The sequence below is a fragment of the Corylus avellana genome, chromosome ca4 (genome assembly GCF_901000735.1).
Source record: "Corylus avellana chromosome ca4, CavTom2PMs-1.0".
Classification (NCBI taxonomy): Eukaryota; Viridiplantae; Streptophyta; class Magnoliopsida; order Fagales; family Betulaceae; genus Corylus; species Corylus avellana.
In genome coordinates, this window is record NC_081544.1 from 23,557,122 (window position 1) to 23,581,699 (window position 24,578).

The 24,578-nt window shown below is 36.1% G+C and overlaps 5 protein-coding genes across 6 annotated transcripts; 2 read left to right on the forward strand and 3 right to left on the reverse strand.

Moving 5' to 3' along the window:
• Positions 1-269: 269 nt before the first annotated feature.
• On the reverse strand, positions 270-3,218 carry LOC132177724 (perakine reductase-like). 2 transcript variants are annotated; one of them, XM_059590164.1, is made up of 8 exons: positions 3,067-3,218; positions 2,635-2,805; positions 2,346-2,549; positions 2,053-2,225; positions 1,765-1,861; positions 1,048-1,201; positions 570-741; positions 270-471 (listed from the first exon to the last, which is right to left on the reverse strand). In XM_059590164.1, exons 1-8 carry the CDS (start codon positions 3,124-3,126, stop codon positions 447-449), a joined length of 1,056 nt encoding a protein of 351 aa, XP_059446147.1. In that variant the 5' UTR covers positions 3,127-3,218; the 3' UTR covers positions 270-446. The 2 variants fall into 2 exon arrangements, with proteins under 2 accessions (XP_059446147.1, XP_059446146.1); XM_059590163.1 differs by having other exon boundaries at positions 2,053-2,549.
• Positions 3,219-4,575: 1,357 nt separating this feature from the next.
• On the forward strand, positions 4,576-8,896 carry LOC132179961 (transmembrane emp24 domain-containing protein p24beta3). The gene is made up of 4 exons (XM_059592787.1): positions 4,576-4,935; positions 6,270-6,456; positions 6,703-6,810; positions 8,581-8,896. Exons 1-4 carry the CDS (start codon positions 4,711-4,713, stop codon positions 8,712-8,714), a joined length of 654 nt encoding a protein of 217 aa, XP_059448770.1. The 5' UTR covers positions 4,576-4,710; the 3' UTR covers positions 8,715-8,896.
• A 2,207-nt stretch (positions 8,897-11,103) lies between these two features.
• Positions 11,104-14,171, forward strand: LOC132179266 (stem-specific protein TSJT1-like). The gene is made up of 4 exons (XM_059591957.1): positions 11,104-11,416; positions 12,751-12,991; positions 13,117-13,237; positions 13,595-14,171. The coding sequence occupies exons 1-4, from the start codon at positions 11,217-11,219 to the stop codon at positions 13,783-13,785; spliced, it is 753 nt and encodes a 250-aa protein (XP_059447940.1). The 5' UTR covers positions 11,104-11,216; the 3' UTR covers positions 13,786-14,171.
• A 476-nt stretch (positions 14,172-14,647) lies between these two features.
• On the reverse strand, positions 14,648-18,122 carry LOC132178248 (meiotic recombination protein DMC1 homolog). Its single transcript, XM_059590697.1, has 14 exons — positions 17,972-18,122; positions 17,801-17,883; positions 17,121-17,212; positions 16,960-17,031; positions 16,781-16,819; positions 16,536-16,593; positions 16,393-16,438; positions 16,253-16,298; positions 15,739-15,800; positions 15,554-15,620; positions 15,365-15,457; positions 15,208-15,276; positions 15,023-15,101; positions 14,648-14,838 (listed from the first exon to the last, which is right to left on the reverse strand). Exons 1-14 carry the CDS (start codon positions 17,986-17,988, stop codon positions 14,648-14,650), a joined length of 1,014 nt encoding a protein of 337 aa, XP_059446680.1. The 5' UTR covers positions 17,989-18,122.
• A 398-nt stretch (positions 18,123-18,520) lies between these two features.
• On the reverse strand, positions 18,521-20,203 carry LOC132178249 (uncharacterized). The gene is made up of 2 exons (XM_059590698.1): positions 19,672-20,203; positions 18,521-18,831 (listed from the first exon to the last, which is right to left on the reverse strand). The coding sequence occupies exons 1-2, from the start codon at positions 20,201-20,203 to the stop codon at positions 18,521-18,523; spliced, it is 843 nt and encodes a 280-aa protein (XP_059446681.1).
• Positions 20,204-24,578: the final 4,375 nt, after the last annotated feature.

Here is a 24,578-nt window from a genome sequence, read left to right on the forward strand (position 1 = left end):
TTAGACCGCCCTATTAAAATTAAGGTTGGTCTATTCATGCTTTGGCACCCTCTAATAAGAAATTCTGGTTCTCGCCCTGGAACGGACTAGCTTCAGGTGCTTCCTTTGACATTGCTTGGGAGTAAAGCAAGTCATTCATAGAGCTCTGACCTTTTGTATCATTTCTATTAATTCCTAAGCACGGTTGAAGCTAAACTTGTATACTTAAAATGGCTAACATTAATTTCTGCTTATAGAAGTTTCGGGGAGAGGCTAGCAATATGCATTAATTTCAAAATAGCAACTGAATCAATACACCAAATTTTATTTTTACACACAAGAAATTGTTCCACAAAGATGCTCTGAAGTTCCCAACAACAACTCAACTCAACTAAACAAATAATAAAGCTCAAGTAAATTTCAGTAGGCTTCATGGTTCCTTTTCACTCATCAGGATAGTCTTTATATTATGTATCCATTTCTGCATTATTCCTGCACAAACAAAATAAATAGAGAAAAATATTAGAAACGGACATATTTTGTTTTAGAAGAATCACACTTGGTCTGTTTCTATAGTAATTTGCAATTACCTTGATGGGGTATTTGCAAACTTCCAAGTAAGTTCAGAACGAGCGGCATTTTCCCGTTCGCCAACAACTTCATCAATGTGCACGGCATCACAAATTTCCTTAAGATCATCTTCAGACAGCTTTACAGCCAAGGAACCAATGTTGTTATCAAGGTTCTTAACTTTCGTTGTACCTGAAGATATCAACAAGAAAAATAAGAACCATCCATCTGATAAAACATCTCACAACCTGCTTAAACGCCATGTTTATCAATCAAGCTGATACAACATATAGACACAGGTTGACAAAAAAGAAATTGTAGTTTCTCTGACATGAATATATTAAGAACAGAAATACATCAAACCAGAGGAATGGTGACTAGGATTTCAGTATGCATGGTAACGAAGAAAATTACTATTAAGGTAAACAAACAAGCAGAAACTAAATAACCCAATCGTATGAATAAGATGGAAATGATTAAAGAGAGAGTCAATTATACCAGGGATTGGGACAATATTGTCACCCTGATGGAGAAGCCATGCCAGAGCTAATTGAGGAGTAGTGCAGGCATGCTTTTCAGCCAGGTTGGCAAGTTTGTTATAAAGACTTTTGTTCTTCTCTAAATTCTCCCCCATGAACCTCGGAAACATAGGCTGTGACAAGAACATGATGAATATGAGTTATAAAAGCACATTCCAATGATCAAAGAACTGATTTACTCAACAATATTCTGTCTTAGAGGGTCTAGATAGGTAGTGCAAGGCTTAGTGGATTGTCCAACACTAGCACTTCCGTGTAATAACTCTACCAAAGGTGATCCTATATTCCTATTACAAGAATAACTTCCAGTATGCCCGTTACAATTTTTATTGCCTGGTAACTAATTTGATCCCGAGGCAAAGAATAATCAGGCACACCAAAAGATGCAATCAATAGAACCAAGTCAACTCATGAGGTTTTTTAAAATTACCAACCATCGATGAACTAATCGGATTAACCAATTAAAGTTCGCTTTAGAACCATAATGCCTTGCCTAATAAGCTAACTCCCCCAATATCAAAATATGGTACCATAATGATTAATGTATCTATGTGTACATGACAAACTGATTCCATAAAAGCAGAAAATTTACTATTCATTTGCAGCATACTGTATACACAACAAACCGATTTCATAAGAATAGAAATTAAAGATTAATTCATTTGCATCTACATACCAAAATACTCTCAGTGGACAAGCTCTCAAGAACAGCCTTCCCACCAAAGAACCCACGACCAAGAGGGCTGTAAGCAACTATTCCAATACCAAGCTCCCTGCAAGTAAAAAGGTGGCAACTTGATGAACAAATAACATCATAATTTTCTTTAGTCAGATTTGTAATACTCTACATGTAGCTAATCCAGAAGAATATTATGATCTTGAAGGCAACAATTTGACCTATACATATAAACTTACAAATTTTGTTTAATAATGTAAACACTGGATCTAGCTAATATTTACCAACCGGCAAAGTGGAATAATCTCATCTTCAATATCACGGCTCCAAAGGGAATACTCCATTTGTACGGCAGTGATGGGATGAACTGCATGGGCTCTCCTTATTGTGTCAACACTAGCTTCAGATAACCCAATATATTTTATCTTTCCTTCATCAACCAGCTTCTTAAGCTCCCCCATCTTCCTTGCATAATCCAGACAAAAATAGCAATCAAAATTGAATGTTATCTTGTACATTAAGGTAATGGATTGGAAGTGGCATAATAGGAAAAAATTAGGAAAAAGTGTTTTGATGCTTACAGTATCCTCAATTGGGACTTTCACGTCAATGCGATGTGAATAGTAAATATCAATGTAGTCCACGTCAAGCCGCTTAAGACTGGCTTCACAGCATTCTCGTACATATTCAGGGGTTCCCCTTACGCCATATTGACCCCCTTGTAACCTGAACACCCCAAATTTTGTAGCCAGTTGAATTTTTTCTCGAGGAAGCTGCTTCAAAGCCTGAGAATCATTTAATTAAATGATTAAACAACATGGTCATTTGCGTAACTCACAATCAAACTTCATAATAAACACAAAAGATTACCTTGCCAAGCATGATTTCATTATCATGATTATGCCCATAGAAATCTGATGTATCAAAGAAAGTAATGCCCCTATCGAATGCTTCCTTAATAACTGAACATCCAGCTTCATGAGAAAGAGGAGCGTTATATGCTCCGGATAGTCCCGCGCATCCAAATCCCAATTCAGAAACCTGCTCAGCAGGATCCCAACAAAGAAGCAATTTTTACAGACTATAGTAGAAACTTATTGTTATTCAATCAAATATATAATGACCGGATAAAAGTTTATCAAACAGCTATTGACGAAACTAGAAAGCCCAAGAAGGAAATAAGCATCAATCAAATTGCAGTTACAGGTGTTGAAATGAAGAATACCCAATTACCCATCTAGCAAAAATGATCGTATCTAAAATGGTAGGAAAGAAGGAAGTGATTAAAAAAAAAAAACTCACCTCCAATCCCTGACTGCCCAGTTTCACTCTAGGGATTTGGTTCTGCTGCTTCTCCTCCATTATTCTGAATTAAGCACTGCCTAGCTCGTTGAAGATGCTCGTGCCAGCATCCTTGGTACACTTAAATAGGTTCCCCTGCAAGGGAAGGAAAGTCCAAACCAAATTGTTTTATTTTTACCGAATCAATAAGGTGGCTGCCAAGTCAAACTTGACTGACCTTTCATCTTTAAAAAAACATATTGGTTGGCCTTTCATTGGACACAAAATCTGAGAGAAGCCGCCGCCCAACACACGCAAGAAGCGGGTAAATTCAGCCGGCACAAGTGTTTCATTGGAAAATGCTTGTCTTTCTAGTTCTAGGCGGTACGAGGAAGTCTTTAGGATTCTCTTCTTTGATCCCTGGAAATGAATCAACATACAAACGCATTTCATTTTAGAACAGAAGAGAAATTGTTCCATAAGAATGCACTAAGGTTCTCAACATGCATGTTGCTGGTAAGGCGAGGATAAAATTCATTAATCACACACATGTTTTTTTTTTTTTTTTTGTGAAGATTCCCTTTCCCATATTTATCATGGTAACATTATTCATGAAAAGAATTAAACAACTCAACTCAACTAAAATGAGCTTCAATCTTAATTGAAATAGAGCTGGCTCCACGGTTCCTTTTAACTCATCAGGATAGGCTTTGTTTATCTTTTTCAGCATGATTCCTAAATAGAGAAAGCAAGGATAAAAAAAAAAAAATGGTACGTCTTTAGAAGGACTAGATTGGCGGGGTGAAAGGTTTAGGCTGCGTTTGGTGGTAAGAGCAAGTTACTATTTATAAAATAAAAATTATAACTCTCAACATTCTTATTTTTTACGTCGTATCAATCACTTTTTACTATTATTTAAAAAAAAAAAAATACTACCACACAAAAAATTTTCATACCTAACATTTTTACTTATTTTTTTTTTTTTTTCACATCAATTAATTTTTGTTACAGTTTCAAACCGCTAAATAATTTGTACGACGTGATTCCACCCCTAGTTGTCATCATGGCATGAGTTGTGATAGAAAGAGGATTTACTAATTGCAGTTCAATTGTAATTTGTCCACAATCACCTTGAGGCATGGGATCTATAAATATTTTATTTCTAACCAGTAACCAAATTCATGTATGTCAGCATGGAATAGGCCGAGGTAGGGCCATGTTATTGAAGACAAGCAACCATCATGATTGTTCCTAATTTTTTTTTTTATTAAAAAAAGTTTCAAATGGCCACTCTGCCTTTGCCCGGTCTAACTTTTAGAGATTCTAAAAAAATAAAAAATAAAAAAAATTCTCAAATCCAAAGAACTATATTAATATACGGTAAAATATCTTATACATTGTACGGATCTCATTCATGCTTGGGGGAGAAAAAAAATTAAAACGGTGTCGTTCAAGATTCTTGGACTCGGAAAAAACGGTGCCGTATCGACGTGTATCAACCAGTAACGCCCCCAGTGTGAAAAACCAAAACCAAAACCAAAACCAGGTGTCTCCCCTCCCCTCCTCGTACCTTAAGCTTTCCATATCTCAGTCCAATCCAAGAAGTCTGAAACCTAAAAGAAAAACATACTACAAATAAACAAAATTAGAGGTGAAACAAAAACCATGGAGAGGAGGCAAAGACAGAGAAGCGAAAGGATGTGTGCGTCAATAATTGTTCTGTTGCTGTTGAGCTTGGTCGGTAGAATCTCGTCCCTTTCGGTGACCGTAAACGACGTCGAATGCGTGTACGAGTACGTGCTCTACGAGGGCGACTCGGTCTCTGGCAATTTCGTGGTCGTTGACCACGACATCTTCTGGGCCTCCGATCACCCCGGCATCGATTTCACCGTAAGCGATTTGGGTTTTGATTGGATCTTTCTCTGTGACAGGGTTTTTGTTCTTCGGGGGTTGTCTTGTTTTATAATTGGTTGAATGGTTTTTGATTGTTGATTTGTTTCGATTTGAAAAGGTGATGTCTTTTGAAAGAGAAATGGTGTGGTGGGTCTGTTTGATTGATGAGAAAATTGTGGGAAAACGGGGGAAATTCACGTTATGTATAGGTTTTCTTAAAATTCGGAAATCGGACACAATTCGGTATTTTTTAAAAAAAAAAAATTAAAATTTTATTCCATGTCTTTCGGTTTGATTTGTTGTGCAGAGTCGATGATGTTGGAAATTTACCTGTACATTGATATGGGCATGTAATTTTGGTGTTGGTGCTGTTTACGTGAGGCTTGTCTTTTAGAATTTCAAGGATTTGGGTGCTATGATATATTTGTTGAAGCAAACTTATAGGTTTAGTTTAAATAGAAGAAAGGGTCATCTGTATTTTGAGTCTTTAGTTTGAAGCTTTGGTTTAGACTTTAGACTCATTATTTGCCAGCTATTGGCTGCAAATCCAAGATTAACGTTTTTATTCTTAGTCTGGCGCTCAAATATCGTATAATGCTTGATTGGAACTATATCATAATGTTTGAATACTTGGTAAATTTTTCTTCACTCAGTGGATCTGCTTGTAAAGTTTCAATGATGAAAAAACTTCTGCTGATAGTAGAATTCTGAATGATGTTTTGCTCACTCATGAATTACTTAACAATATGATAGAAATAAAAAAATAAAAAAAAGGCGGGGTGGTGGGGTTGGGGTGGGGTGAAGTAAAAAGAGTTGTAACCATAATTCTAGGAAGGAAGAAGCAAAGGTATGGAAAAAAGCATCAGGTTATGATAGCTAATAGCCAATTTTATTGAATATTCTCGTCTATCCTAGTTTTATCACTTTACATCTTGCAATTGGAATAATAAGAGATGACCTTAGCTCTCTTCTCGTCTGTAATATGTTGGTCTTTTGTTGTAAATCTATTTAAGAAAGAGTTATATCAAAATATTAACTTTTTTAGTCGTGTAAGGCCTATTCATTAGAAGGATTTTCTAGGGCCTTCTAAAAGCCCGTCCCTGTGTGCATGAAAACTCTTGACTATGTGATATTATAAATTAGAAGCCATTTTCTGTTCATCTTGCATCAGTTATCCAAATTACATTGCTTGAAGTTGCAAATAGTTTTTATATCTACTCTCGAATCAGAGGTTTGTGCATCCTAATTATGGGATTTTGAATCCCCCTTCCCCCTCCCACTGGGGTCAATTACTTATCACAAGAAGAGAAAAATAATGGGATTTTGTTCAGGTGACATCTCCTGCGGGTAATATGGTGCATAGTTTGAAGGGAAAATCTGGTGACAAGTTTGAGTTCAAGGCCCCACGAAGTGGAATGTACAAATTCTGTTTTCATAATCCTTACTCGACCCCAGAGACAGTTTCCTTCTACATACATGTTGGTCATATTCCCAATGAGCACGACCTCGCCAAAGATGGTTTGTTAAAATCTCTATCAATACGTTTTTATTAGCATATTCTGATATTCTTTGATCATCTACATATATTCATATCTGAATTGTTATAAGAAATAGATTTCATAAATATGGGCTCTGTTAGTCCAAGCAACAATTTTTTAGGCTATTTTTATAGACTCTTGATTACCTAAAAACATGTTTGCGGCTGACATATGCTCTCCATGTGTTTTGCTCTCCCTTTAAACTTAAACATGGTGGCTTTTTCAGAACATTTGAACCCAATAAATGTTAAAATTGCTGAGCTGAGAGAGGCACTGGAGTCTGTTACCGCAGAGCAGAAGTACTTGAAGGCACGTGATTCTCGGCATCGCCACAGTAAGTTGTTTTCTTTCCATGAGTTAAAGTGATGATCATGATTTGATATAAATATGTCATTTGTGGTTTTCTGGCAAATGTGGATATATGCCCATTTCATGGACAGAATCTAGCTTATCTCTTGTGATAGGCACCAGTGCAATGTATCGGCTTTAGTGATTTACTGTAAGGATATATATGGGGTAGGTTAAAGTTATGCATGATATAGTTTTATCAAAGAAAAATGCTACATACTACATTTTTATCAAAGAGAAATGCTACATACTACATTTTTATCCTACAATGTTGGCGTAACAGCAAGGGTGGAACCAAGATTTTTTACATGGGGGTCCAAACCTACATAAGTAAATAAATATGTAGATACAAAGAGTAGTAAAGTAAATCATCTAGCTATCGTAAAAAAGGCATCATTGATGAGGTCATGCCATAGAAATAATATTTTTATAAAGATTTTAAAAAAATTTGGGGTTGCCAAAGACCTCCCAACCACTAAGGTAGGTTTACCCCTACATGGTAGTCCCAATTAACAATTGGATTTTTTTTTTTAACAATAACTGATCCAAGGGTTGATTGGGACTGTCACATCAACCACGTCAATATTGTGAGATAAAAATGTGCTTTCTAGCATTACTCTTTAACAAAAGTTGCACCACTCAATAACTTTTTGTTACAATATCTTGTTAAATCCACTGTTGGAATAGATATCTTTCTAATAACTATTATCATGCTAATCAGATATTAATAACTATCTTATTTATGAAGTGTTCAAAATTATAGTTTTTGTATTCTTAAAATCTACTAAAAAATTAAGTCCGTAAATTTGATAGTAAATTACATTCAATTGTTGTGAAATTTAGTGGGCCTAAGTCTTGAGAGAACATTTAATCTAATGGCAGGATCCAAAAATCACTGATTTAATAAAAATAAATAAATAAATAAATAAATAAAAATTTAGTATACCTTACTAAAAGTTACACCAGGTGTAATTTGAACCAACAGACACATACATATCTATATAGCAGCATCGGTGCATACATTTGTTAATAACATAGATAGATTCATTTTCTTGAGGTTGTATAAAAAACGCATGAGAAATGATTCTTTGCATTATGGCATTCATCTTGTGTATATTTTTGCTGAGTTGGCATGTTCCATTCACATTTAATTAAAAAGGACAAAAGTGGATGGCATGCCAACTTAGCAAAGATGTACGCAAGATGGACTCCAGAATGTAAATAAGGATTTCTCAAAACACATAATGGGATACCCGTTATGGTAATTTAATGTGAAGTTCACTTATAAGCTTTAAAATTGGAGTTAGATCATTACATATATATTTTTCTTTGTTTCTTTTTTGTGTTATTTTTGTTAATCTGTCAAGTAAACCTACATGAGTCATCGTGTTTAAGTTGCAGTTGTAGAATTTAAGGAGCCTTTGTGGTCCAGGGAATAGTGTTGCTATAATATTCGAACTATCCAATAACATTAGGAAAAAATAAATTTCCAGTAATGGTCAAGCAGGGTGGCAATATTGATTCGCCTAGTGGATGTTGGTAGCATGCCCTTTGAAGGGTGTTTGTTGTATGATGAATATAATCTTGTTGCTTGCATCATTGTATCTTTCTAGAATATTCAAAGATGAATCACCAACCCACTCTTTAGTCGGCCCTACACATCTTTAGTGTGTTTGTTGTTTTGCTGCTTCTGGATATATCTACACCCTCTATTACATCAATAAAAAGATTACTTACCACTCTGTTTCTGCCTCAGCAAATGAGAGCACACGAAAGCGAGTTGTCTTCTACACTGTCGGAGAGTACATTTTGCTGGCTGCTTTAAGTGGTCTACAAGTCCTCTATATACGGCAGCTGTTCAGCAAATCAGTCGCATACAACCGAGTTTGATCTGCTTGATTAATCTTAATTTCTACATGGCAACTTGATGAGGCTTATAGATGAGTTCCTTTTGTGTAACAATATGTGCTAGTTTACTCTATTTATTTATTGCATCTCAACTACAGTTTGAGTTTTAAACAAAATGATTTAGCTGGTCTTAATTGCAGATTTTAGTGGATTTAGAAAATGAATTTGAAGTGTTGGGAATTGACTAAATAGTTAATTCTTAGTTGAAATAAATAATAATAAAACTGAAACTTGTGATTTTCTTTTTCTCTTGAAATGAAGTGGAATGATTTGGATAACTATTGGAGGGCACTTGACAACAAATGGTTGATTCATACCTTCCATAGCCAAATCTAAGTAGTGATTTGAAAGTCATGGGAACAATTCATGGATAAATAATGCAAGAAATTATAATGCTTGGTATAATTTTCAACTTCAGATAAGTGTTGGTGATTTATTGAGACATCCATTCTCTTTTCCTTTTCTTGTCTAAGCACATCAACCAACAAGGATGATCTTACCAAATTGCAGCTTATGATCAGAAGCAGCTCAGCTTTATTTGATGAGCTTTCTATCAAGCGGAGTCGGTTGTAAACTTCTATTCAACAATGAACTTAACACAAAATTAACGGATTAAGATTTAGTAAAATGAAATTTGGGTCAACTTGATTAAACACAATTGATAAAGGGTCAATTTCAGGTTAACTCGCTTAACCTGTATAAATTAAAACCCTAAAGTTTAAGATATTTTTTTAAAAAATTCACTTAAAATACGTTACGTCAATTAGTTTAAAATGAATGATAAATTAGTGTAAAAAGTAGTGTTAGTAGGAGTAACGAACAGATTATGATAAAAAGGGCTATTAAGACATGATTGTGATGGTGCGGCTTTATGGTTCATAAAGGACACAAAAGAAATGGTGAGTTTGGTTTCTCACTTGCTGAGAAGCAAATATTATAATATTTGTAATTGATTCCTCTCACCCTCTGATAAGAATATAAAGAGCAATCGGTGATTTATTTAACACCTCCAATGATATACCTAAAAATATATAACACTTTCGAAAATAAAAAATTAATTGCTGAAGTTCTCATTCATTCAACCTAATTGTTTGTAAATTCAGAGACTGAGTATTCTATTCTAAAAGCAAATACACTTCAACATCTTTGTTAGAAGCCATGAACATTGCCATTGAGAATAATCATCACATTCCAATTGCAAGAGTGCTACGATGTTCCATTCGGATCACAAATGAGAAAGATCATCCCCTATAAATTTTTTTCCTTATTCAATTAGAAAAAAAAAAAAAAAAATACTATAACCCTAAACCATCTAGAGTTTGATCTGGTGAACCCTTTTCTCGTCAAGAAGATTTCTAGAGAAAGTATAGAAAGATTAGAAAATGATACCCAAATATATAAGGGTGAAAAGACGGTTACAATTAGCGGTTATTGGTTAAAACCACTAATCATAACTGCTTAAGTAGTTAGTAAAATCTACTAACCATCTAGGCAGTTAACCGATTTTTTAAAATATATATATATAGGCAGTTAGCGATTTTGAAAAAATATAAAACTGCTAAGCGGTTAGCGGGCGATTAACCGCCCCCTATCACCCCAACCCAAACATGTCTTAAACGCTTTAACCCATGTGAGTCTCCCATTTAATCTTTTTTAGTTTATTTTTTTTTCCCCTCTTTTAATGCCTATAATCTCTCAGATTAATCTAGATGTGACCACCGCCACTTGCCACGCCAGCTTTCTATTATGGGGATAAAGCTCAAATTCTGTGGCTAATTGTGTTATAATAAAATCCATGAGGCAAGCTGACTAAAATACCCTCTACTTTTTTGATGTGATTAAGTCAACCATTACATTGGTTTTAAGTGTTATAAGGACAGCACACCCAAAAATCTGTCAGTAATGTGGGTTGAAGTTGAAGTTTTGGTGATCTCAAGCCCTCCATCTCCATTAAAATTATATTTTTCAGGCCATAGAACAAGGAAGAACTTCAGGCCATCAAATTATATCCCTGCAATTGGTGGGGACTAGGATCCTTGTCAGCAATTGGAATTGATAAGAACAGGATTCTTTACATTTCTCTTTCAATTAATATATATATATATATATATATTATTGTATTTAATAATGTTACGTAAAAGAATTTATTTAAAAATAAATTAAAAAAATAAAAAGAGAAAAAAAGAAAAAAAAGAAAGAAAACCTACACAATACTCTTCATATACAACGGCCGGTTCACGGATTAGTACTACGCAGATAAGATTTCGAGGCTATACGCGACAATTCGCACAAAAAGCAAGGGCAGTATCGGGAACCAAAAAAGTTGCTCATTCAACGAATTCTATTTAACCAGCCCAAAAAAGTCTCTCTCTCTCTCTCTCTCTCTCTCTGTGAAGTAACTATCTCTGTCGCTCTAACTTTCCATATCCTCCAGTCTTGTTTCTCTGCCTCCGTGCGTTCGATCGACGATCAAGAAAGAAGAAAATGTTGGCAGTGTTTGACAAATCGGTGGCGAAGAGCCCCGAGGCTCTGACGAGCCCTCACTCGGACTCGGTCTCGGCCCTGAAAGATGGGTTCTTGGCCCAGCACTTTGTCTCAGTGCACCCCGGCTCCGTCACCGTCAACCTCGGCTCCGGTGGCCTCATCGCTTACTCGCTCGACAAACAGAACCCATTCCTCCCCAGGTTGGTACTACAACACCCATTTCCTTATATCTACCTCCACAACATGAAAATGCCCACAAGAAGAAAATCAAGAAATATAGAATATTCTTTTCGTTTTTACGTACATAATTGTATAATACCCTTATGATCCGGTTTCGGTGATTGGTGGGTCGTTTGGGTTTGGCCTTATCGGATGTTTGGTTGGTGAGAAATGGGAGGAAAAGGTGGGATTTTTCATAGGATCCCATCATCCCAAGTTTTCATTTATTTCCTCTTCTTCTTTTTGGGTCTTTTTTTATCGCTTACAAATTTGCTTGACTTGTAGATTTTTAGATTACGCGTGTTATTTTGTTTTCTCTTGCTAATATGAACGCGTGGTCTTTGTTTGACTTGTCAAAAGAAAAATGGCTCTTATCTGTAGTGGCAAAATGACAGTTACATTTTTCACGGTTAATAAGAATATTTGGGACCTTGGTTTTACAGATATACATTTGTTGACTGAATTTTGATGATCTTTAGGCTATTGGGCTAGGATCTTGGTGATTATGTCATAGATCTTGGTGTTATCTTGTTAGCTTATCTAATCCATTAGTGTGGGTTGTGACTGAAATTGCCAATACTTCCTTTGGTGTCTAAGAAATGTTAGGAAAGAACTATGTTCTTGAGGGGTTTGCTTTGAATTTGGCTGTTGTTAGATTTTTGTGCTTTGTGAGTTTTCGAGTTTTTTTTTTTTTTGGCAAACAGTGCCTGCCCACGAACCCGACTACTAAGGGATTATCAAACTCTTGTTTCATCAGTGGTTTTTGTCTTCATATCTATTCAATCAATTTTTATATTCTGGGTTTATGTCTGTCTTACATTGGCATATAATCCAACTATCCAAGTGGAAAGATTTTATTTTGTCTTTAGTTTCATCTGTATCAATAATCGCCATGGTATGAAACAAAAGACTGATTCTCAACTCGTTGGCTATGTTCATTTTTATTATTCGAATATGTTGGCAGTTCTTTAGGACTTTTGAATTTCCCATGGCATAAAATTTTTATATCAATGTTCTATATAGCATTTGAATCAACAAACTTGTCGGAAAGCATTTCTGTAATCATGCTTTCACTGGTCTTGTTGACTTGGTTTGCTATTTTGTAACGAGGACATTCTAAAACACTGAGACACTGTGTCTTCACATATCATGAAAGAATGACATGGTTAATTTCTGCTGGACTGCTATGGCTCTTATTTTGCAGTGTTATGTTTTTTACTGACTTTTTTAGTTTTTGGTCTTCTTTACGGATGATTTTCTTTTCGTTTTTGGCACACCAATCCAATTGTTGATATTCCATATCTTCTACTGTTAGATTGTTTGCGGTGGTGGACGGCATTTTCTGCTTGTTTCAAGGCCACATTGAAAATGTTGCTCTGCTTAAACAACAATATGGATTGAACAAAACAGTGAATGAGGTTGTCATCGTTATAGAAGCTTACAAAACTCTGAGAGATCGAGGTCCTTATCCAGCTGATCAGGTCGTGAGAGATATTCACGGGAAGTATGCATTTATTCTCTATGACAGCACTTCAAAAGCCGTATTTTTATCTGCAGTGAGTATAATTCTCTTCCAAAATGTTCTGCTCCTATGTTATGGCCCCTCCTAATTCTAATCTCTTTCTTTGTACTGATCATCATCTGCTTTAGTTGAGCTAATTCTAACCTTTGTCATATGCAGGATACTGATGGGAGTGTTCCATTCTTTTGGGGTACTGATTCCGAAGGCCATCTCGTTCTTTCAGATGATAACGAAATTGTGACGAAGGGCTGTGGGAGATCTTTTGCACCATTTCCTAAAGGTATATGAACATGAAAATTATTTTTATTCGCTTTAGAAATCTTTTTGCTTTTCTTAATGGTCCAGATGTCAGAATATTGGGATAAAATAACAGAAACTTATGGGAGCTTTGAAATAAGTTTCAAGTTGATTTAGGACCCCAGTATAAGAAATATAGGGATGTGGGTGGTTTCAGTCATTTTATCTTCCCCGATACCAATCTATCGCATTGGTTATAAAAGTGGGACTCGTTTCCTGTTTTTTCTGTGTTAATTAGCATGAACTTTGGGCTACTACAGTATTTTTTGGGAAAGTTTGCTATTTCTTCTTGAGCATTACTATTAGATTGCTTATTTCTCCATTATATTGTTTTCCGAAGGATGCTTCTTCACATCCTCTGGAGGCTTGAGGAGTTTTGAACACCCCCTTAATGAGGTGAAGCCAGTGCCGCGGGTGGACAGTTCCGGCGAGGTGTGTGGTGCAACTTTCACGGTGGATGCAGAGTCTAAGAGGGAAACTGTTGGCATGCCTAGAGTTGGAAGTGCTGCCAATTGGTCCTCAAACTTCTGATCTTGTTATAATTTCCTTTTGCGGCAAGGCTGTTGTTATTACTGGGCCTACCGATGTGTTTTCCTCATCAACTACTCTCATCTTGAATGACTTTGGTTTTTCAATGGATGCTTAGCTTCATATCCATGTTAGTACTTTTCAAATCTAGACACAATTTGATGCCACTGTGAGTGTTGCTTATTGTCAAAACTAAGCCATGACGATATCATGGAATGATATAACGGCTCTTCAAGTCTGATATGTGGTAGATCGCCATTTGATATCTCTCTTTAAATTGCAGTTATGTACTCAATGCTCATGGTAGCTGCTTTTGAACATGGGATCAGTTTCCAGGCAGTGGCACCATTAATATGAAATAATGAATTGAAGTCCGTTGATTTCTAGTATATGGTGCTATTTTATTACAGCTTCTTCCAAATTTAACAAAGTTTTGATATATCTAGAGCATAGGCCAGGGCAGCTACAGCCCTCCAATGCTTTTAGGATTCATAACCAACGAACGGGCTACTGCATCTGCATATGTCATTTTCAACTTTATACTAATCTGCTAGTAGATATCAGGAAAATGTAATGCCTTGAGCTTAGTCCTTTGCGTCTGCAATGCCCCCTGGTGTTATCTGAAATACGTGCTTTTGTCAAGATAAACTTGTCAACAGTGAAAAGTATTTTTAAACAAATGTTTTGGAAGATAGAATTTATGCATGCTGAGTGGCGGGTTTGATTTAGGATCAGTGACCTTGATGGTACTTTTTATTGGATGATTTTGGACTTGGTTTGACTCTCTCGTGAACAGAATGGTGAGAATTGTAGGGTTAATTCTTAAAAGATGATTTTTAGGCAATCAGAAAATTAAGCTGTAAAATTATAACTCAAGTGGGAAGGATATTGCTTCTCCCTCGGGCAGATTTGGTGCATCAAACACCTTGCAGACACGCTGTTCACCTTTGCCTTTCCTGAACATCAGTCTTATTGTGGCCGCGTGGGCAAGCACGTGCCCTCCCGCAGGTTTCTTTGGATCTGATATGAATACTCCACCACCGGGGTCAGCTATAACTGCAACCAACAATCCAATGATATAGTTTAGCAATAAACCTCTAGTACGTCATGCCATATTGGCTCGAGCAACAATGATTGGATTACAAATTGATATTGCTCGCTAATGATTCAGCACAATTTTTTGGGAATAATTAGAAACAAACGAGCATACAAATGGTCTCTCAAACTGGTCAGGGATTACCTTGATTAGTCATGTAGACTGCAACATTAAATTCCTCAGCTATTTTTATTAATCGGGAGAGCATCTGTGCCAGTTTTTGCTGCAAAAGCAACTGGCCCATGTCACTAAAGAGAAATGGCACAAAGAGAGATGGACCAAAATTTCTAAAGATTATAATCATTATAAGAAATTTATGAAGTTTTAACCTGGCGCTCTGCTAGTTCTCCTCGTCCTGTGAAATCCACTCGAAAGAGAGCAATCACTGAATCCACGATCTGAAATATATGATGAATTCATGCAAACATCAACCCTCCAAGCCTCATAATATCGGTAACAAGGTTAGTTCTTTCAGTAAAGACTCACCAATAGTCTAAATGGTTCTTCAGACATCTTTGCTGCCAGGCCAAGAAGCAGATTGTACTGATGCTCGTACGTGTATGCACGAGCATAAATGATCTTACACATTCACAGAAAATGCATAATTAGCTGCTATATTTGGATTGTGCTATTGGTACAATTGTGCTAAATTAAAATAAATTAAATGAAGCTTACATTGTCGAGGACGGCTCCTGGATCCATGCCAAATCTTTCAGCTATGCTTACAATTCGATCAGGTCGGCTACAAGTGAGTAGTTAAGAAGGAAACATACCAAATGATATACTTGGTTATACAGCTTTTTGAAAAGAAACTAAACATGCCAACCAGATGTTAAAAGGAAAGGCAAACAAAAGGATACAAAGTTCCTTCAGTATCAATGTATGCAACCTTTCCATTCCCTCCCTTCATGTTGGTAGGAAGCTGCCAAATTTATCAGCCAATCATCAGGATGCACAATAAGCAGAGCTTATGGTATATCTTGTGATTATTGAATCAAGCTTGTCATTATTGCATGCGAGTTTAAGGCCAGCGCCACACTCAAAAAAAAAACAAAACAAAAAAACTACGATAGCTGACTTTTGATTGACCAGCTGCGGGAGCACAAATGTTCTCTTCGCTCATACTTGTCATGGTTCAATCTGCAAAACATTACGAACATTTTTTTTTCCAGAACACACACGTATGCAAGTGCCATTTCCAAATCTCTCTGCTGTATCTCCCACGGATACAGATTTCTAATGGAATATGCTTGAAATAACGCCAGAAAGACAAGGAACACACAATTCAAGTGGACAAGCTAAACCATCTTCCACTACGTAGTACACCCATTACATTCAGAATGATAAAGAGTACACGCTAGTTAGGAAAGGAACCTGGGTAGAAACGCATAGAGTATGTGCAAGCTGTGTTTTCCCCGACCTGAAAAAGGAGACAAATTAGAAATTCAAATGTTGCGTGAAGGCAAATGAGTAATTTCAAGTTTCAACACTGTGGAAGGAAAATTTGACATCACCGAAATTCCCCAAAAGCTTCTGTAATCGCCAGAGTTTCAATCCCACCTTTTCACATTTTACACATAAATCAATTACAGCAAAATTTTTACTCATATGAACAATCAGATACACAGCGAAGGGACATCTCAGTGCAAAAAATTACCGCCTAAGAGTTCATCAAGGGCTTGGCTTCCAGTTGTAATGCGGATCACCGACTTTCTCTATAAACGAAAGCCAGGATCAGATTTTAGGATCACTGTCAAATATAACTGAACGTAACAGCTTTTGGAAACGCAACTTTAATTACGAGGCAAATGAAATATGAGAGAGAGAAAGTCGTTCGATCAGAACTGCTAAGATCTTGTGGAACTAATTCCAATTCAAAATCAAAAAGAAACTTCGACTTACTCTGAGGAGAGCGTCACTTCCAGTGATATACCCACAATTCTAAAAAAAGAAACAAAGTTCCAATGTCAAAATCACTGAAGCCAAAGCTAAACTACATGAAAGTTCAAACTATTGCGCTCCAAGACAAAAATAAACTCAAAAAAACCATCGTGGAGATAATGGATTATCTGAACGCTAACCACAAGCTTCTCAGCAGCTTCACAGATCTTTTCGACTTTGGCCTCGGATAAGCCTCTGATCCCCGTCAAGTGCTGCAAATTGGACGCAGATCATGGTAACCAAACGGCACGCAAAACCTTCGCAGCTTAAAGGATTTTGACCGAAAATTAAACATTTATACCTTCCTTGTATGCATCATTAAGCCATTGCAGGTGTAGATGCCTGCATCTTGAAGCTTCTTCACGTCTCCGGCATTGATTCCCTGAGCAGTCACTGCAGAAAAATGCATTGATTATGAATAGAAATTAGTGAGGAGTGACATATGCCAATAGGGAACTCAATTTTTCGTCAATTAGGTGAAATATGCTAAGGAATTAATATCTGATATGAAAACAAACGGTGAAACTTCCAAATAGTCAAATTAGGAAGCAAGCTTCTAGGTGAATATAGTGAAAATGACACATAATTTCCTCAAAATAGAAAGCAAGTAAACTTGGTTCCTGCAGAAATTGAAATTCAGGTATCAAATACGAAGTAATACTCAATCGTACTTATGGATTGTCACAAAATGAAACAAAATCCATTCGAAATCGAAACCATACTAGTAGGAGCGATCAACAAGATGAAACAACCTCGTTATTGAGAATCAATACCAAAACAGAGCAAAATAAAATTCGACTCTAAGCATCAACATGCAAACATAGCGAACTCGAGCACGAGATCGTCAAAATTTCACAGAAGTTGAGAAAATGATTCAGATCTATTGAACAAATTGAATTTCAAGTAAAAAACATGAAATCAATACAAAGTCACATGGAAAACCGAGAATCGAAGAGCCTAAGCGAAGACTGCACATCATACATTTGTCGATCGCTTCGAACAGGTCTTCCTCGTCGTCGATTTCTTCGCGTTCGACGAGCTGTAATTGATTCTGATCTTCGGCTCTGAGCAAACATCAGAAACAGCAAATCAAAGTGACGATCAGCAAATAGAAACGAAATGGATGAAGAAGTGTACGGCTCAATAACCTACTTGAGAGTCGCAATCATCTTTGTTGCGATGAAGTCTCTTGAACCGAATTTCTGAGTGTGTGTGAGGGAGAGAGAGGGAGTTGAAATGAGATGGGAGTGTGAGGAATTGAATTTATGGGCGGGAATTTTGACCGAGAGTCGACGAAGTTCGTTGAGGTTGCAGGTTTGGACTATTTTGACGAGACTCTCATTCGGCCTCTCCTGTTACAATCTTTATTTGTTTGAACCGCCCTGATTTTGCCATGTCAGCATTTAACAATATTTAGACCGCCCTGAGGCCCAAAAAAAAAAAAAAAAAAAAAAAAGTTGAAAAAGTTGTTTTGTTTCACCTCCAATAAGAATCTCAAGTTTTTTTTTTTTTTTTTTTTTTTTAAGAATACAGTAATAACTTATATTAATTGATGGACAGAGCAAGTTGCTCGACCAAAATTACATCATGGATATAGTCAAGAATGACATCTTTCCATGTATGATCTATGACTTGGTGAATAGCTATCTTCGCCAAATTGTGAACTACATTATTAGCATCTCGAGAGATATGACAACATTTCTATTGCGGAATAGATTGTAGAAGCATCTTTATATCATCAATAAGATGCCCATTACGGCTCCAATTCCGCTGCTCCGAGTTCACCGCAGTCACTACTTGAAGCGCATCTCCTTCAAAAATGATGACATGCCCTTCCATCTCAGAACAAAAACTGACTGCAACACATGCTGCCATTATCTCCCCTGCTAGTGGCTCAACAAAACCATATATAGTGAGACTTCGTGCCACAACTATAGCACCCCTTGAATCCCTGACTACGACGCCAACACCAATCCTCCCATAATGTTTGTCAAGGGCTAAGTCCCAATTAGCTTTTATGATAGGTCCCAAACAGATAATAAAAACACAATTAATACTTAATACAATATAAAGATAATACACGTTACAAATCTCTATTTATGGTTGGAGTTCTACCACAATACAAACACACAAATAAGATAATACGTTCTAGTGGGTTCCAGTCAGAAGAAGAACATGATCACAAACAAGGTAATATGTTCTTATATCCCTAGTGGGTCCCAGTCAGAACAAGAACATGATAATACTCCACTTGGGGTGTGAGTTGAACCACATACACAAGACAATACAAATTCACCATACTCATAACACAATACAAAGACCTTTTAAATACTTTATTACTAGCAGTTACCTAAACCACTACCACTTCTCTCACACTATCTCATAGCACAACACATAACTGCCCATACTAAATAACCGAGTAATTTTAGAAGTCCATTTTTTTACTCTTGTGTCCCTCTAAAAATGAGGTGGATTTTAAAATCATCATTTGATTAAAATTCAATAATGATCAATCATAAGCTTAATGATGATTTTAAGAGTCACATCATCTTTAAAGGGACACAAAAGTAACATAAGAGGGACTTGTACTGTTACTCTAATAACATCCTAGTAAGTAAACTTCCCACTAACTCCTATTAATTATAAGATAACATTAACACTAACCCCATTACCCAAGCCACGTTGTACATCATGGCTTATGGCAAACACCACTATTGCCCATGATCTTCATGTTGGTTCTCCTTATCCATCTCCATGACCAAATAATGTGGATTCGGCTGATGTGTATGATGAGTCTTACGTGGAGTCCTATCATTTTACACAACCAACTGGAGGTGTACACCATCTATTACATACCCCAGACCCTGCGTCGTGACTGTTTGGAGATCTGATCAATTGCGCTTGCTTGTACTCCTCACCCTCCATCCGCATATGTTGAGCTAATATGTCGGAATGTGTAAAACGACCACCATGGACAACAATATTTCTGTGCAGCCAGATTCTACGTGCTAAATCAACAAACCTCCCAAAATTTTCCACGCCATAGATAACACGAATCTCTTCGGCTAGATGGGAGAAATCCACTCCCGTTATGCTACATTTGTGAAAAATACTTCCTCTTGCTCCCCACACATCCCTAGCAGATGGGCAATCCCATAAAATATGGCACACAGTTTCCTCCTCCATTCCACAAATTGGGCACATGGACTCCTGAACAACCTTCCTGTGTAACAATTTTTTCTTTGTAGGCAACAGGTTATTGCAAGCTCGCCACATGAAGTTTTTTCCTACACTTGGAATTGCAAGTTTCCAGATTTCACCCCACAACCCACTGACCTTCGAACTTGAAGAGCATTCTGGCTTTTTATTGTTTTCCTCTTCCATGGCTATGTGGTACGCAGACTTTGACCCAAAAAATACCCTTTTTAGTTCCCCTCCACGTGATTACATCCTCCTGATTAGGTCAACTGAGTGCCAAAGCATTAATGGCCACCACTTCTTCTTTAGTAAAAACATGAGCTATAAGTTGCTGTTTTAAATTTGGAAAAACTTTACTATCTCCTCGTAAACTTTCGCACAATTTGTAAACTCTTTCCAATGTTCAAAATCTCTCACTTTGGTATAACCAACTTTTATTTTCTTCTACTTTCTCTCTTCCATTAGGATTTAACAGAAAATTCTAACAGAGAGATATGAAATTCCTAAAATACCCTTAGTTTTATTAAAAACTAATTATTTTTTTAAAAAAAAACTCTTGACCCGTGGGTTCACCGGTGGATCTAACCCACCCGTATTGTGACCCACTGACCTTCAAACATGGGTCACCAAGGTGACCCACCGTGGGTCACGATGGGTCACTTTTTTTTTCTTTTTTTTTTTAATATAATAATTATAATAATAATTTTTTTGGAGAAACTGCATTTTGGCCCCCTGAACTTCCACTCGATTATACAAACCCTACCTGAACTTCCAAATCTCTCATTTTGGACCCTTGAATTTTCAATTACTCTCAATGTGGACCCCTCTGTCAGATTTTAAACATTACATGACGTTTATACCCCTGAAAATCAAGGACATTTTGGTCTTTTTTGTATTTTTAACTGCTAAAATTAATGGAATGGTTCTAATTGAGAGTAATTAAAAGTTCAGGGATAAAAAATGAGAGATTTAGAAGTTTATGGGGGTTTGTAAAATCGGGTAGAAATTCAGTGAGCCAAAGTGAAGCCCCAATTTTTTATTTATAAATAAGGGTACATTTAGAATTTTTAAAAAAATTAGGGATATAAGGGTCTTTTACTTATTTCATTATTTGATTTAACTGCAATATTTAACAGTAGGGGGTATTTGAAACAAAGCGAAAGCTCGATACACCAAAGTAAAAGATTTTGAACGTTGGGAGAGTGTTTGCAAAAGGCATGAAAGTTCGTGGAAGAGTAAGTGAAGTTTTTCCAAAAATTTTGATAATTAAAATCTTGAATTTTGTTTGAATGACAAATAGGTCTCTCACAAATTATTTCGTCCAATCTTTAATCGAAAAATTGCACATGTTATATTGTTGTGCCACATACATCCAGGTTCACGTCAAACCTACCAAAGTATGCAAATTGGCATTTAAAAAATAAAAAATAAAAAATAAAAAAAAATAAAGGAAATGAATGTCACCCTCCACCCCCATAAAGGGAGCCACCCTCTTAAAGGACTGGCTCCACCTCACCCCACAAATGGATGGGAGTTGAGAGTTCAACCCCTGCACACCTCTGCTATAATACCCCAATCTAAACTAGGGTTAAAAAATTCTTAATTATGGCTTAAAGATTTATAAGGTACATATGTTGTCTAATCTCATACAGTAGTTCAAAAATATCTAGATATCTCTTGTACAGTAGTCCAAAATGCAATACATGACTAATTTAAAAAATAGGTTTTCTATTTTGAAAACAAGATCTACCATCTTTAAGGTTTTAAGAAAAAAGACAGGGATTGTGATGGACTGTGCTTAATTTAAACATGCTAGATTATGTGTTTTATGATTTATGTAATAATTAGGTGTTGGATTATTGTATGAGAATAAGATTATATAGTTAGACCACTAGGCTCTAGTTTAGTTGTTGTCACTAGGGGCCGAACATTCGATTATCGAACACTACACATTTGACGGTGGTAGAAAGGGTTGATTAAGGTTTCTAATGCCTTATTAGGGTCTAATGTTTAGGATTAGGGTATTTAGTTGTGTTTTTTTGTCTAATTATTAGAGTGTGATTTGTAGTGTCATGAAGTAAGATGTTTGAGGCTGAGGATGATCAACTAAGGTAAGTAAATACTTACGGAACAGATAAACTCTTTAATTATGCAAATGTGATGTTTTCCAATGAAATGTTTCCTACATTATTATTACCTAAATGATTGATGTTATGAGCCTTACTTTTCCGTCAAAACAATTATAACTTCATATGATAACTGTATTTTGGATAATTAGACAATATAGAGTGGATCGCCATCTACGGATTGCAAGTTCCAGTACGATACATACACTTTATCAATAGTATCGTCTAGTTTAGTTCAGTTTCAGCTTTGTACTAGTGTTTAATAACGTGATAGACACAACAATATTTGATTGGTGGTCACTACAGACAGACGTCATTAGTGGTGTGGATGTAACACCCCCAAAATTATTCAACTTATTAATTAACTTGGGATGTTACTAGTAATGCCTCCATGATAATTAATTGGTAATTAGCATGTGGTATTACCCTAAATACTAAATTATCATAGTATATAATTGCGGAAAGTGGAATAAAAAGAAAATGATATGAGTTAATACTAAAATATCTTTAAGCAGCATCCGTTATCTTTAATACAAACTCAGAGCTTCTAAATAAACTTATTATAACATTAACAACTACCACCTATCTATGTAAACTTGACAATGCGAGTTATTCACTCGGTATCTTCATCGTGACGAAATACTCACTATTATAAGAATGATTACTATAAGTACTATCTAAGTAGTCTAATGAAAATACAGTGTTTCTATATGATTACATGAAAAAACCAATTTTAAATAAAATGAATTTAACTTAACTAATTTACGGTTGACGATTTTTTTTTTTGGCTCACTGTTTTTATGTTTTATTTTAAAGTTATGAGTAGCATGAATTATGAGAGCATTATAATTCGTCTAATGGAACTCACGTTTATTTTAAAGTAGTGCATTCAAACAAAACTTATCTGTTATGAATAATCTTTAGTGACCACCTTTTTGGTTATTTAGACCAAACGTTCAAGCATTTTACTAAAATTTTAATTTTACATTATTATTATTATTTTTTTAAATTTTTTTAACGAAAATCTGTAACTTTCATTGATGAAATATCATGAGCATAAAACTCTTACAACACAGAGTATAAAATACTGAAAAATCATAGCCAATAGTTATGAGGTTACAAAGTTATAAAAATGACTTAAAGCTTCACTAACTCATGTAAATTTATTTTTTCATACTGGTTGCTTTGATGAGGATATTAATTTTACTCATATTGTCTTGATCCCGAAATCAAAAAATCCTACTAGAGTCACTGATTTTCGTCCAATTAGCTTATGTAATGTAGTTTACAAGATTCTCTCAAAAGTGCTAGCTAATCGGCTAAAAGTTATTCTTCCTCATATTATATCTAGTAATCAAAGTGCTTTTATCCCAGAGCGGTTGATTTCTGATAATATTTTAGCTGCCTATGAGACACTTCATACTATGAATTCTCGTATGTGGGGAAGGGAGGGTTACATGGCTCTAAAGATTGATATGAGCAAGGCTTATGATAGGGTAGAATGGATTTTTTTGGAAGCAGTCATGCAGAGATTGGGGTTTGATCAGAAATGGATTGACATGTTAATGAAGTGCATCACTACTGTACAATATTCTATTATTATTAATGGAGAACCGGTGGGGCTTATTCATCCATCTCGAGGAATACGGCAGGGAGATCCTCTATCTCCTTATTTATTCCTTATTTGTGCTGAAGCTTTAAGTTCCTTACTTCACAGAGCGGATCATGTGGGAGTTTTGAAAGGAGTTCCAACATCAGTGGGAGGACCAAAAATAAATCATTTATTTTTTGCTGATGACAGTCTTCTGTTTTGTAAGGCTAACAGGGAGGATTGGAATTGTTTGTCCGGAATTTTGGAGGTGTATGAGATGGCTTCGGGACAGCGGCTCAACAAAGATAAGACAGCAATTTTCTTTAGCAAAAATACAAAGCAGGAAGCTCGAGATTTAATTTTTCAGATGACGGGGGTCCCTGTTTCACAGCGTTTTGATACATATTTGGGCTTGCCTGCTTTGGTGGGAAGGTCTCGAATCAGTGAATTTCAGTCGATTATTGAAAGAGTCAAAAGGCGAATTAATGATTGGAAGTCACAATTTCTCTCCCAGGCAGGAAAGGAAATTCTCATAAAAGCGGTAATACAGGCTATACCCACTTACAGTATGAGTATTTTTTTGTTGCCTAAAGATTTGTGTAGGGAATTAAATTCTCTTATGCGAACCTTCTGGTGGGGTCATAAGGATAATGACAAGAAGATTCACTGGATGAGTTGGGAGAAGATGGGGGTTGCAAAATCCCAAGGTGGTATGGGATTCCGGGATCTTATTTGTTTTAACAAAGCTTTGTTAGCAAAGCAATGTTGGCGTCTTATTCAGGAACCAGGAAGTTTGGCAGGTAGAATTATAAAAGCAAAATACTACCCACGAGGGTCTTTGTTG